The sequence below is a fragment of the Anolis sagrei genome, chromosome 7 (genome assembly GCF_037176765.1).
Source record: "Anolis sagrei isolate rAnoSag1 chromosome 7, rAnoSag1.mat, whole genome shotgun sequence".
NCBI classification, from domain to species: Eukaryota; Metazoa; Chordata; class Lepidosauria; order Squamata; family Dactyloidae; genus Anolis; species Anolis sagrei.
Window position 1 is genome coordinate 1623500 of NC_090027.1, and position 15599 is coordinate 1639098.

Here is a 15599-nt window from a genome sequence, read left to right on the forward strand (position 1 = left end):
TCAAAGGACATTTAATCAACTACCAAGCTTGCAAATTCTGTGTTTTGTTTGTTTGTTAAAAAAAAAAAAACGCAGTACAACTGTTTGGTCTGCTCCTGACACGATAAATAAAAATAAATGTACAGAGTCTATGTCAAACCCAACTGCATTCTGTACCCACAGAATGGACAAGCGATAGGGGATGGAACTGAGAAATGTGAATCACACACCTTCTTTGCAGTCGTGCTTGTTGTCGTGTAGCACAAAGCCACTGCGGCACTGGCACTCGTAGCTGCCGAAGGTGTTCAGGCACTCGTGTTGACATCCGCCGTTATCCTTGGAGCATTCGTCTTTGTCTAGGAGAGAAACATCACTTGCTTAGCTTCGCAAGCGGTCCCCAACGGAGGAACAACACATATTGTTGGTGACAAGGCAAGATCTGGATCGGCCAGTCCAGAAACTGGCAACCAAACCATTTCCCCAGATTAACTAGTCCCTTGGCTTGGTTTCAGCCTTCATTACATTCTGCGCCTTTTGCAATAAGGAGAGCGAAACGCAGACTTTCAACTTGTTTATCCAACGAGCAGAAGAAAAATGGAAAACAGAAAAGCAAATCCAAAAGGGTTTGAGCCTAGCCATCTCCCCAAATGTTGCTTTTCCTTTTGGTTCTGCAGATTACATAATTTCACAGAATTGCTTGCCTGTTCTTTGGGTGATGTTTGGTTAGCCTAGAAATCAACATAGACTGAAGAATTTCCCAAATTGTATTGTCGAAGGCTTTCATGGCCGGAATCACTGGGTTGTTGTAGGTTTTTTCAGGCTATATGGCCATGGTCTAGAGGCATTCTCTCCTGACGTTTCGCCTGCATCTATGGCAAGCATCCTCAGAGGTTGTGAGGTCTGTTGGAACTAGGAAAAAGGGTCTTTCCACAGATATATAAACCCTTTTTCTAGTTCCAACAGACCTCACGACCTCTGAGGATGCTTGCCATAGATGCAGGCGAAACGTCAGGAGAGATTGCCACTAGACCATGGCCATATAGCCCGAAAAAACCTACAACAACACATTTCCCAAATTCTTCTCAGAATATGGATAGGTTATCGGATCTCCAGGCTCTATGTTCAGCCCTACCTCTGGGTCAATCTCTTGGCACCACAAAATCAGAACTCAAGCATGGGACAAAAGTCGAGCGGTGCGCACAGTTCTAGCCAACGCTACACCTCTGGTGCCATAACCGAACGGGCATAACCATTACCTGCTTACGGAGCGCATGAGTGAGTGGCAAAACAGACACACGGACAACAATGAGATGCAGAAAGGAGACCAGGACATGGCGTCTGTCTTTACTTATCAACAGAAAATGTCACAGACACGATAAAAACGTAAAACAACGTCAGCTGGTCAGTAACAAACCACTGAAAACTAAAAAAAAACAACAGAAAATTATTCAAAAACACCAGCACTCAGTTCACTCAAGTAAGGATCAGGGTGAGATTTGTTTTGGGAACCAATCGGGTTGGTCACTCGGTGCCCAAAACTCCCCCGCTTATAGGACCGAACAAGCAGAGGATGTTCCCCTTGTCCCAGTTTGGACCAGAAGGAAACCGTCCGACTGTTCCTTTTTTGGGGATGTTGCGGAGTTCCTGAGAAACAAACAGAACGGGAGCCGAGCTCAGTAGGGGCTTTGCGGGCGCTTCTTCGGCCGGAATTTCAAGCCCGGAGGACGCATTTTTGGTAGCCGGTTCTTTTCTGAAATAGAAGAGATGGAGAGAGGTGAAGGAAAGGGAGAAAAAGGGAAATGGGTTCACGGTGTGGATGCAAACGAGGCGAGGTGGGGAGGGAAAGAGTTATTCTCATGCAGTGAGAGAGGCCATACGATTACAATCCATACCAAACAACAGCCACATTAAGGAGAAGCTAAGATACAGAAAGGAAGGCAGCTACAGGAGAGAGACTGGGAAAGGGAGGAGCATCAAACCAGGGTTTCTCAACCGTCCTAATGCCGCGACCTCTTAAGACCATTCCTCCTGCTGTGGTGACCCCCGACCATCACATTATTTTCACTACTACTTTCATAACTGTGAATTTGCTACTGCTATGAATCGTAATGTACTGTATATACTTGAGTATAAGCCTAGTTTTTCAGTCCTTTTTTGAGGCTGATAAAGTCTCCCTTGGCTTATACTCGAGTCAAGGTTATTTATTATTTTACTTTTTTGTTGTTATTATTGTTGTTGTATTGTCGAAGGCTTTCATGGCTGGAATCACTAGGTTCTGGTGCGTTTTTTCGGGCTATAGAGCCATGTTCTAGAGGCATTCTCTCCTGACGTTTTGCCTGCATCTATGGCAAGCATCCTCAGAGGTAGTGAGGTCTGTTGGAATTAGGACAATGGGTTTATATATCTGTGGAATGGCTGGGGTTCATACCAGCAACTACAACTCTCAAATGACAAAATCAATCTCTCTCCCCCCCCCCCCAAACCAGTATTCAAATGTGGACATATTGGATATTTGTGCCAAATTTGGTGCAGTGAAGGAAAATATATCCTTCATATTTGATATTTACCGTATATACTCGAGTATAAGCCAACCCGAACAACAATAATAATAGGTTCTGGTGCGTTTTTTCGGGCTATAGAGCCATGGTCTAGAGGCATTCTCTCCTGACGTTTCGCCTGCATCTATGGCAAGCATCCTCAGAGGTAGTGAGGTCTGTTGGAATTAGGACAATGGGTTTATATATCTGTGGAATGGCTGGGGTTCATACCAGCAACTACAACTCTCAAATGACAAAATCAATCTCTCTCCCCCCCCCCCCCCCCAAACCAGTATTCAAATGTGGACATATTGGATATTTGTGCCAAATTTGGTGCAGTGAAGGAAAATATATCCTTCATATTTGATATTTACCGTATATACTCGAGTATAAGCCAACCCGAACAACAATAATAATAGGTTCTGGTGCGTTTTTTCGGGCTATAGAGCCATGGTCTAGAGGCATTCTCTCCTGACGTTTCGCCTGCATCTATGGCAAGCATCCTCAGAGGTAGTGAGGTCTGTTGGAATTAGGACAATGGGTTTGTTTTGGGAATCAAAGAGCATTCTGAACTCCACCAATGATGGAATTGAACCAAACTTGGCAGGACTCCCCTGGCCAACAAGAAAATTTGGTGGGCATTGAACTTGAGTATTGGAGTTGTAGTTCATCTACATCCAAAGAGCACTGCGGACTCAAACAACTATGGATCTGGATCAAACTTGGCACAGATACTCAATATGCCCAAATGTGAACACTGCTGGAGTTTGGGGAAAAAATACCTCAACATTTGGGAGTTGTGGTTGCTGGGATTTATAGTTCACCTACAATCAAAGAGCATTCTGAACTCTCCCAGTGATGGAATTGAGCCAAACTTGGTACACAGGACTCCCATCACCAACAGAAAATCCTGGAAGGGTTTGGTGGGCATTGATCTTGAGTATTGGAGTTGTAGTTCATCTACATCCAAAGAGCACTGTGGACTCAAACAACTATGAATCTAGACCAAACTTGGCATGAATCCCCAATATGCCCAAATCTAAACACTGGTGGAATTTGGGGGAAATAGACCTTGGCATCTGGGAGTTGTAATTTCTTGGAATTTATAGTTCACCTACAATCAAAGAGTATTCTGAACTCCACCAATGATGGAATTGAACCGAATCTTGGCACACAGAACTCTCATAATCAACAGAAAATACTGGAAGGGTTTGGTGGGCATTGACCTTGAGCTTTGGAGTTGTAGTTCACCTCCATCCAGAGACTCAAGCTAGGATGGATCTGGACCAAATTTGGCACAAATCCTCAATATGCCCAAATGTGGACACTGCTGGAGTTTGGAGAAAATAGACCTTGACATTTGGGAGTTCTAGTTGCTGGGATTTAAAGTTCACCTGCAATCAAAGAGCATTCTGAACCGCATCAACGATAGAATTGGGCCAAACTTCCCATACAGGACCCCCATTACCAACAGAAAATACTGTGTTTTTCTGATGGTCTTTGGCGGCCCCTTTGACACCACCTCGCGTCCCCCCAGGGGTCTCGACCCCCAGGTTGAGAAACGCTGCATTAAACTCTAGTAGGAGCCAATGGGAATTTTATCAACTAATCCGTTCTGGATACATTTCAAGTGATGGCTATTTAATCAAAACAACTTTGATCTGGTGGGCAGTGGGTTAAACCACTAAGCTGCTGAACTTGCTGTCTGAAAGGCTTGCAGTTCAAATCTGGGGAGCGGGGTGAGCTCCTACTGTTAGCCCCAGCTTCTGCCAACCTAGCAGTTCAAAAACAGGCAAGTGTGAGTAGATCAATAGGTACTGCTTTGCCGGGAATGTAATGGTGCTCCATGCAGTCATGCCAGTCACATGCCAACCTACCAGTTTAAAAACATGTCGGACTCTGGGACTATGGTGCTTATCTCCATTTCTAAGAGCCGGCGTTGTCCGCAGACGCCTCCTAGGTCATGTTGCCATTGGCATGACTGCATTACCTTCCCACAGAAGCAGTACCTAGTGGTCTACTCACATTTGCGTGTTTTCAAACTGCTAGGTTGGCAGAAGCTGGGGCTAGCGGTGGGAGCTCACCCCGCTCCATGGTATGTCATATAAATAAATAGCAAAATAAAAGTTTGCTTCTTAGAATTGTTTTTTTCTAACTTTTTGAAGCCGTGGATGGTTGAAGTGATGGATGCAGAATCCCTGAGGACGAAGGGCAGACTGCAATACAGACAAGTAACCTGACTGTTTTGCTTTTGGGTCAGTTCTGGGCGAGAGAAGATGCAGATTAGACAAACAGGGCAAGGGAAACTGGTGAACATTCCTTTCCCCCAGTTGGACTTCACCTCCTCGCTGCCTTTCCCAGTCTACCACAAAACGAAGCCAAAAAGCACCGTTTCCTAAAGATTAATTCCAAGGAAACCACATATATGAACATCCCTATATTGACTCCTTCACCTGTGACTGATCTATCGACCCTTTCAGAAGGGAATCTGTAGTTGTTCGTGTCCGGAGACCATTGGTGATCCCAAACAGACTCTGTTTCAATCTCAATCCCATACCTCTATCCACAACATAAGCTGAAAAACACATATACACACAAATCCTTGGGCACTGCACACGGATTCCAAAGCAGTGAAGCACACAAACACAAGCCAAATCACAGACAGACAACAGCATAAATAGACAACTATCTTTGCATAATGCTAACTTCGTTGGGTCACTTTTGCTGACGACGAGCACAGTTTTTACATCTCTCTAAAAATCCTCCCAGGATGGAAGAAGCACACCAAAAGGGACCTTACCTGGAAGGTGTTTTGGGAACCAGCACGTTGACAAGGCTTCCTGAGGAACTCGGTACCTGCAGGACTTTCTCTTGGTCATGAATTCCTTCTTGGCAGAAGTGGCATCGAACGGCTCGCTTCCCATCTCTAGCCCTCCTCTCTGGCTGGTTGTCCATATTTTGGTCAACGAGATGAATGCTTACTTATTTATTATTTCGGGTACTTCTACCCCGCCCTTCTCAACCCCCCGAGGGGGGACTCAGGGCGGCTTACAAAAAGGCACAATTCGATGCCAACACAAAATACACATAATGTACAAAACCATAGTTAGGACAATTATCACAGTTAAAACAATCAAAACGATCAGTATATAAACACATCAATAAAACTATTCTCATGCTCAGCGTTCGTCTTTCAGAGTTCCATAGTTCCATTCCGTTTAGTCAATTCCTGTCCATTGTCAAAGTCTTTTCTTTATCTGCCAGACTGTCCGAATGCCTGGTCCCAAATCCATGTTTTCGATTTTTTCATAAAGGAAAGGAGGGATGTCGCTGATCTAATTTCCCCGGGGAGTGAATTCCACAGGTGAGGGGCAACCACCGAGAAGGCCCTGCTCCTCGTCCCCGCCAACCTCACTTGTGATAGAGGCGGGGTCGAGAGCAGGGCCTCCCCAGAAGATCTCAAACTCCGGGGTGGGACGTAGAGGGAGATCCGTTCGGACAGATACACTGGGCCGGAACCGTATAGGGTTTTGTAGGTCAAAACCAGCACTTTGAATTGTGCTCGGAATTGGATCGGCAGCCAGTGGAGCTGACACAACGGGGGGGGGGGGGGGGGGGTGTGCTCCCTGTATGACGCTCCGGTGAGCAGTCTGGCTGCCTCCCACTGGACTAGTTGGAGTTTCCGAACAGTCTTCAAGGGCAACCCCACGTAGAGTGCGTTGCAGTAGTCTATTCGGGATGTAACAAGAACGTGGACCACTGTGGCCAGATCCGACTTCCCAAGGTACGGGCACAGCTGGCACACAAGTTTTAATTGTGCAAAAGCTCTCCCGGCCACCGCCGAGACCTGGGGTTCCAGGCTCAGCGATGAGTCCAGGATCGCTCCCAAGCTGCGAACCTGCGTCTTCAGGGGGAGTGTAACCCCATCTAACAGAGGCTGTAACCCTATGCCCTGTTCGGCCTTACGATGAACTAATTAACCTTCAGGTGGATTCAAGACCCTTTCCTCTTCTAACACCTGCTTGGTTTTTTATTGTGGCTCCTACCATCATCTGTTTTGGGAGGAAAAGCAACTTCTCCACAAGAGAATGTATTGCACGGATGTCTCTTTGCTAGGACAACGAGGGAAACGAAATCTCAACCAGTTCTTCTACCACCACACGCAACTTTCTTAATGCTAGGGCCCCATTGGGCTGGGCTTAAGCTCAGCTGGTAAATCACCAGCAATAATAATAATAATAATAATAATAATAATAATAATAAACCTCTATACAACTTGGATTGATTACAAAAAAGCATTTGACTCACTGCCACATTGTTGGATTATCAAATGTCTAGATGTCATCGGGGTTTGTGAAAATATTAGAAAGTTCACTGAAAATGCAATGAAACAATGGAAAACTGAATTGTTCGTGAGCAATGAAAGCTTATTGTTGTTCATTCGTTCAGTCGTTTCCGACTCTTTGTGACTTCATGGATCAGCCCACGCCAGAGCTCCCTACTGGCAGTCACCACCCCCAGCTCCTTCAAGGTCAATCCAGTCACTTCAAGGATGCAACAGTTCCATAGCTTCAATGAAAGCTATGGAACTGTAAACATCAAGAGAGGAATTTTCCAAGGTAACTCACTGTCACCACTGCTGTTCATCATTGCAATGATCTCACTGTTAGTAATTCTACAGAAAACAAACCTAGGCGACCACATGTAACTTTCTTAATGCAAGCGCCCCATTGGGCCAGGCTTAAGCTCAGCTGGTAAATCACCATCACCAATAATAATAATAATAATAATAATAATAAACCTCTATACAACTTGGATTGATTAAAAAAAAAGCATTTGACTCACTGCCACATTGTTAAATTATCAAATGTCTAGATGTCATCGGGGTTTGTGAAAACATTAGAAAGTTCACTGAAAATGCAATGAAACAATGGAAAAGTGAGTTGTTCGTGAGCAACGAAAGCTATGGAACTGGTAACATCAAGAGAGAAATTTTCCAAGGCAACTCACTGTCACCACTGCTGTTCCTTATTGCAATGACCCCACTGTTAGTAATTCTACAGAAAACAAACCTAGGCGACCACATGTAACTTTCTTAATGCAAGGGCCCCATTGGGCCGGGCTTAAGCCCAGCTGGTAAATCACCAGCAATAATAATAATAATAATAATAATAATAATAATAATAATAACAAACCTCTATACACCTTGGATTGATTACAAAAAAAGCATTTGACTCACTGCCACATTGTTGGATTATCAAATGTCTAGATGTCATCGGGGTTTGTGAAAACATTAGAAAGTTCACTGAAAATGCAATGAAACAATGGAAAAGTGAGTTGTTCGTGAGCAACAAAAGCTATGGAACTGGTAACTTCAAGAGAGGAATTTTCCAAGGCAACTCACTGTCAATTGTAATGATCCCACTGTCAGTAATTCTACAGAAAATAAACCTAGGCTACCACACGTAACTTTCTTAATGCAAGGGCCCCATTGGGCTGGGCTGAAGCTCAGCTGGTAAATCACCAGCAATAGTAACAACAACAACAACAACAAACGTCTATACTGCTTGGATTGATTACAAAAAAGCATTTGACTCACTGCCACATTGTTGGATTTTCAAATGTCTAGATGTCATCGGGGTTTGTGAAAATATTCCAAAGTTCTCCGAAAATGCAATGAAACAATGAATTTTCCAAGGCAACCCACTGTCACCACTGCTGTTCATCATTGCAATGATCCCACTGTCAGTAATTCTACAAAAAACAAACCTAGGCTACCACACGTAACTTTCTTAATGCAAGGGCCCCATTGGGCCGGGCTTAAGCCCAGCTGGTAAATCACCAGCAATAATAATAATAATAATAATAATAATAATAATAATAACAAACCTCTATACACCTTGGATTGATTACAAAAAAGCATTTGACTCACTGCCACATTGTTGGATTATCAAATGTCTAGATGTCATCGGGGTTTGTGAAAACATTAGAAAGTTCACTGAAAATGCAATGAAACAATGGAAAAGTGAGTTGTTCGTGAGCAACAAAAGCTATGGAACTGGTAACTTCAAGAGAGGAATTTTCCAAGGCAACTCACTGTCAATTGTAATGATCCCACTGTCAGTAATTCTACAGAAAATAAACCTAGGCTACCACACGTAACTTTCTTAATGCAAGGGCCCCATTGGGCTGGGCTGAAGCTCAGCTGGTAAATCACCAGCAATAGTAACAACAACAACAACAACAAACGTCTATACTGCTTGGATTGATTACAAAAAAGCATTTGACTCACTGCCACATTGTTGGATTTTCAAATGTCTAGATGTCATCGGGGTTTGTGAAAATATTCCAAAGTTCTCCGAAAATGCAATGAAACAATGAATTTTCCAAGGCAACCCACTGTCACCACTGCTGTTCATCATTGCAATGATCCCACTGTCAGTAATTCTACAAAAAACAAACCTAGGCTACCACACGTAACTTTCTTAATGCAAGGGCCCCATTGGGCCGGGCTTAAGCCCAGCTGGTAAATCACCAGCAATAATAATAATAATAATAATAATAATAATAATAATAACAAACCTCTATACACCTTGGATTGATTACAAAAAAGCATTTGACTCACTGCCACATTGTTGGATTATCAAATGTCTAGATGTCATCGGGGTTTGTGAAAACATTAGAAAGTTCACTGAAAATGCAATGAAACAATGGAAAAGTGAGTTGTTCGTGAGCAACAAAAGCTATGGAACTGGTAACTTCAAGAGAGGAATTTTCCAAGGCAACTCACTGTCAATTGTAATGATCCCACTGTCAGTAATTCTACAGAAAATAAACCTAGGCTACCACACGTAACTTTCTTAATGCAAGGGCCCCATTGGGCTGGGCTGAAGCTCAGCTGGTAAATCACCAGCAATAGTAACAACAACAACAACAACAAACGTCTATACTGCTTGGATTGATTACAAAAAAGCATTTGACTCACTGCCACATTGTTGGATTTTCAAATGTCTAGATGTCATCGGGGTTTGTGAAAATATTCCAAAGTTCTCCGAAAATGCAATGAAACAATGAATTTTCCAAGGCAACCCACTGTCACCACTGCTGTTCATCATTGCAATGATCCCACTGTCAGTAATTCTACAAAAAACAAACCTAGGCTACCACACGTAACTTTCTTAATGCAAGGGCCCCATTGGGCCGGGCTTAAGCCCAGCTGGTAAATCACCAGCAATAATAATAATAATAATAATAATAATAATAATAATAATAACAAACCTCTATACACCTTGGATTGATTACAAAAAAAGCATTTGACTCACTGCCACATTGTTGGATTATCAAATGTCTAGATGTCATCGGGGTTTGTGAAAACATTAGAAAGTTCACTGAAAATGCAATGAAACAATGGAAAAGTGAGTTGTTTGTGAGCAACGAAAGCTATGGAACTGGTAACTTCAAGAGAGGAATTTTCCAAGGCAACTCACTGTCAATTGTAATGATCCCACTGTCAGTAATTCTACAGAAAATAAACCTAGGCTACCACACGTAACTTTCTTAATGCAAGGGCCCCATTGGGCTGGGCTGAAGCTCAGCTGGTAAATCACCAGCAATAGTAACAACAACAACAACAACAAACGTCTATACTGCTTGGATTGATTACAAAAAAGCATTTGACTCACTGCCACATTGTTGGATTTTCAAATGTCTAGATGTCATCGGGGTTTGTGAAAATATTCCAAAGTTCTCCGAAAATGCAATGAAACAATGAATTTTCCAAGGCAACCCACTGTCACCACTGCTGTTCATCATTGCAATGATCCCACTGTCAGTAATTCTACAAAAAACAAACCTAGGCTACCACACGTAACTTTCTTAATGCAAGGGCCCCATTGGGCCGGGCTTAAGCCCAGCTGGTAAATCACCAGCAATAATAATAATAATAATAATAATAATAATAATAATAATAACAAACCTCTATACACCTTGGATTGATTACAAAAAAGCATTTGACTCACTGCCACATTGTTGGATTATCAAATGTCTAGATGTCATCGGGGTTTGTGAAAACATTAGAAAGTTCACTGAAAATGCAATGAAACAATGGAAAAGTGAGTTGTTCGTGAGCAACAAAAGCTATGGAACTGGTAACTTCAAGAGAGGAATTTTCCAAGGCAACTCACTGTCAATTGTAATGATCCCACTGTCAGTAATTCTACAGAAAATAAACCTAGGCTACCACACGTAACTTTCTTAATGCAAGGGCCCCATTGGGCTGGGCTGAAGCTCAGCTGGTAAATCACCAGCAATAGTAACAACAACAACAACAACAAACGTCTATACTGCTTGGATTGATTACAAAAAAGCATTTGACTCACTGCCACATTGTTGGATTTTCAAATGTCTAGATGTCATCGGGGTTTGTGAAAATATTCCAAAGTTCTCCGAAAATGCAATGAAACAATGAATTTTCCAAGGCAACCCACTGTCACCACTGCTGTTCATCATTGCAATGATCCCACTGTCAGTAATTCTACAAAAAACAAACCTAGGCTACCACACGTAACTTTCTTAATGCAAGGGCCCCATTGGGCCGGGCTTAAGCCCAGCTGGTAAATCACCAGCAATAATAATAATAATAATAATAATAATAATAATAATAACAAACCTCTATACACCTTGGATTGATTACAAAAAAAGCATTTGACTCACTGCCACATTGTTGGATTATCAAATGTCTAGATGTCATCGGGGTTTGTGAAAACATTAGAAAGTTCACTGAAAATGCAATGAAACAATGGAAAAGTGAGTTGTTTGTGAGCAACGAAAGCTATGGAACTGGTAACTTCAAGAGAGGAATTTTCCAAGGCAACTCACTGTCAATTGTAATGATCCCACTGTCAGTAATTCTACAGAAAATAAACCTAGGCTACCACACGTAACTTTCTTAATGCAAGGGCCCCATTGGGCTGGGCTGAAGCTCAGCTGGTAAATCACCAGCAATAGTAACAACAACAACAACAACAAACGTCTATACTGCTTGGATTGATTACAAAAAAGCATTTGACTCACTGCCACATTGTTGGATTTTCAAATGTCTAGATGTCATCGGGGTTTGTGAAAACATTAGAAAGTTCACTGAAAATGCAATGAAACAATGGAAAAGTGAGTTGTTTGTGAGCAACGAAAGCTATGGAACTGGTAACTTCAAGAGAGGAATTTTCCAAGGCAACTCACTGTCAATTGTAATGATCCCACTGTCAGTAATTCTACAGAAAATAAACCTAGGCTACCACACGTAACTTTCTTAATGCAAGGGCCCCATTGGGCTGGGCTGAAGCTCAGCTGGTAAATCACCAGCAATAGTAACAACAACAACAACAACAAACGTCTATACTGCTTGGATTGATTACAAAAACCATTTGACTCACTGCCACATTGTTGGATTTTCAAATGTCTAGATGTCATCGGGGTTTGTGAAAATATTCCAAACTTCACCGAAAATGCAATGAAACAATGAATTTTCCAAGGCAACCCACTGTCACCACTGCTGTTCATCATTGCAATGATCCCACTGTCAGTAATTCTACAAAAAACAAACCTAGGCTACCACACGTAACTTTCTTAATGCAAGGGCCCCATTGGGCCGGGCTTTAGCTCAGCTGGTAAACCACCAGCAACAACAACAACAACAACAACAACAACAACAACAATTTATTTATATTCCGCTCTATCTCCCCAAAGGGACTCAGGGCGGATTCCAAACATAAAAGGCAAACATTCAATGCCCGAATACAACAACAGTACGTCCATACTAACAAAATACTAACCCAACATATACATACACATTATAACTTAAACTAAAATTAAATAAAAAATACAACCTGTTATAACAGACATAAGACAAAACATCAAATGGAAATAATAATTTCCCATTTCTTTGGGGGCAATGATAAGATCTATCAACTGAAAGGTTGCCAATTTGATGCCATGGTTTGGCGTGCGCTCCAGACTATCAGCCCAGCTCACTGTTGACCTAAGCAGTTCAAAAACGGCTTGAGTTGTAAGTGGAGAAAATAGGTACCGCTAAAACAAGCAGTGGAGGTATTTTATGACACCATAAAGAAAAAGATCGTAAAATATCCGGTGATCAAAAGGAAGAAGTCCTGATGGCGAGTTGTCATAGAGGATGGAGCGACAGCACCCCTTTGTGGGTGGATTCGAGCACAACCTCCAAGGCACCAAAAAGCCGGACGTCAACACAACATACCTCCTTTCTGTTCTGTCTGACTCTGACCTGTCTATCCAAAACAGAATGTAATGATTGCCACTCTGAGTCCCCTTGGAGAGATAGGGCGGAATATAAACAAAGAGTTATTGTTATTATATTATACATAGAGAGTGTAGGACCTACACTTTGGGTACTTGCTCTTACTAGGCTCTTACTAATGAACACAAGGCTTAATGAGTTTGGGGCAGGGATTTCAACGGTTGATTCACAGTCCAGTTTGGGATGTGGAGCCGTGCGGCCAGGACCTGTGTGAGGACAGAAAGAATAGCAACAATTGGTTGACAGCTTTGTACATACTTCATTTTTCATTTTTTGCAGAGACAAGATTCGAGGGACTAGCCTGAGTTTGGGAAAGGCCAATGCAATTTATATCCCCCATTTGCAACATAACTATATGTTCCCAGGAGGATAGACAATACATATAAAAATGCAGTCAGCCCTCCTCATTTGCAGGTTTGACTTTTGTGATTTTTTAAAAAATTTACTAGCTGGTTTACCCGTTGTTGCCTGGGTTATTAGAAGAAAAAGCTTAATTCCCAGATAAATAAACTATCACACTTTCCTAGATAAAGGAACTGCCATGTTTTCTCACCAGGGATGTTGCCATCCTTTTGTGAGCATAATAAACACTTCCTTTTGCCATATCAATTAGCACAATAGGTTAAACTGCCAGTTACAGAAAATCTTGCTGACCAGAAGGTTGGCAGTTCAAGCTACGGCTCAGGGTGAGCTCCCACCATCAGCCCTAGCTTCTGCTTACCTAGCATTTTGAAAACAGCAATGTGGGTAGAGCAATAGGCAGCCCTGAAGACATGCCTTTGGATTCAAGCACAGAAAGAGTTAGCAGGCCGAAGCCTGTTACAGTCAGTGGGCCAAAGCTAGTGTCGTCCCGAGGAGTGTGAGGCAAACCTCTGTGTGAGAGAAGCCTCGTGTGAGAAAGCTCCAGGGTGAAGGCCGCTGTGTGTAAAGCTACTGTGTATTTGTTTATTTGTGTTATGGAAATCTTGTTATTGTAAATAGTGCAACATATATGTGTGTGTGCTTGTTGTTCATTCGTTCAGTCGTCTCCGACTCTTCGTGACCTCATGGACCAGCCCACGCCAGAGCTCCCTGTTGGCCGTTACCACCCCCAGCTCCTTCAAGGTCAGTCCAGTCACTTCAAGGATGCCATCCATCCATCTTGCCCTTGGTCGGCCCCTCTTCCTTTTGCCTTCCACTTTCCCCAGCATAATTGTCTTCTCTAGGCTTTCCTGTCTTCACTAGGCTTTCCTGTGTGTGTGCTTACGCCCCTCTTTATATAGTTACAGGTCATAATTTCTAGGGGATGTTTCTGAGGCGATTATGTCAGAAATACTAAAAATTAACTGGGTATTTTTGATTACAAAAGTGTGAATCAAGCACCGAAAGAGTTAGCAGGCTGAAGCCAAAGCTAGCATCATCCTGAGGAGTGTGAGGCAAACCTCTGTGTGAGAGAAACCTCGTGTGAGAAAGCTCCAGGATGAAGGCTACTGTGTGTAAAGCTACTGTGTATTTGTTTATTTGTGTTATGAAAACTTTGTAATTGTAAATAGTGCAACATATATGTGTGCGCGCTTACACCCATCTTTATATAGTTACAAGTCATAATTTCTAGGGGAGTTTCTGAGGCGATTATGTCAGAAATAACTAAAAGTTAACTGGGTATGTTTGATTACAAAGGTGTGAATCAAGCACCGAACGAGTTAGCAGGCTGAAGCCAAAGCTAGTGTCGTCCCAAGGAATGTGAGGCAAACCTCTGTGTGAGAGAAGCCTCGTGTGAGAAAGCTCCAGGATGAAGGCCGCTGTGTGTATTTGTTTATTTGTGTTATGAAAACTTTGTAATTGTAAATAGTGCAACATATATGTGCGCGCGCTTACACCCATCTTTATATAGTTTGTTGTTCATTCGTTCAGTCGTCTCCGACTCTTCGTGACCTCATGGACCAGCCCACGCCAGAGCTCCCTGTCAGCCGTTACCACCCCCAGCTCCCTCAAGGTCAGTCCAGTCACTTCAAGGATGCCATCCATCCATCTTGCCCTTGGTCGGCCCCTCTTCCTTTTGCCTTCCACTTTCCCCAGCATAATTGTCTTCTCTAGGCTTTCCTGTCTCCTCATGATGTGGCCAAAGTACTTCAACTATATAAGTACTGAAGTACTTATATAGTTACAGGTCATAATTTCTAGGGGATGTTTCTGAGACTATTATGTCAGAAATAACTAAAAATTAACTGGGTATGTTTGATTACAAAGCTGTGAATCAAGCACCGAACGAGTTAGTAGGCTGAAGCCAAAGCTAGTGTCATCCCGAGGAGTGTGAGGCAAACCTCTGTGTGAGACAAGCCTCGTGTGAGAAAACTCCAGGATGAAGGCTGCTGTGTGTACAGCTACTTTGTATTTGTTCATTTGTGTTATGGAAACTTTCTTCTTCTTATTATTATTTGCTGCGCTTTTATACCGCATTTATCAGCCTATTTGGCGACTTATTGCAAATAGTGCAACATATATGTGAGTGCTTACGCCCATCTTTATATATTTACAGGTCATAATTTCTAGGGGATGTTTCTGAGGCTATTATGTCAGAAATACTAAAAATTAACTGGGTATTTTTGATTACAAAAGTGTGAATCAAGCACCAAAAGAGTTAGCAGGCTGAAGCCTGTTAGAGTCAGTGGGCCAAAGCTATAGTCGTCCTGAGGAGTGTGAGGTAAACCTCTGTGTGAGAGAAGCCTCGCGTAAGAAAGCCCCAGGATGAAGGCTACTGTGTATAAAGCTAC

The 15599-nt window shown here is 42.6% G+C and overlaps 1 protein-coding gene across 2 annotated transcripts in view; it reads right to left on the minus strand.

Annotated features, from left to right (window-relative positions):
* The window catches only part of BMP1 (bone morphogenetic protein 1), a 269223-nt gene that overhangs the window by 16011 nt on the left and 237613 nt on the right, over positions 1 to 15599 (minus strand). Inside the window, exon 16 of one of the 2 annotated variants that reach the window (XM_067470629.1) lies at positions 210 to 335. In XM_067470629.1, the coding sequence (XP_067326730.1) occupies positions 210 to 335 (126 nt within the window). Of the gene's footprint in view, positions 1 to 209; positions 336 to 1290; positions 1730 to 15599 lie in introns of those variants that run through there. The other variant, XM_067470630.1, reaches the window with a different exon arrangement.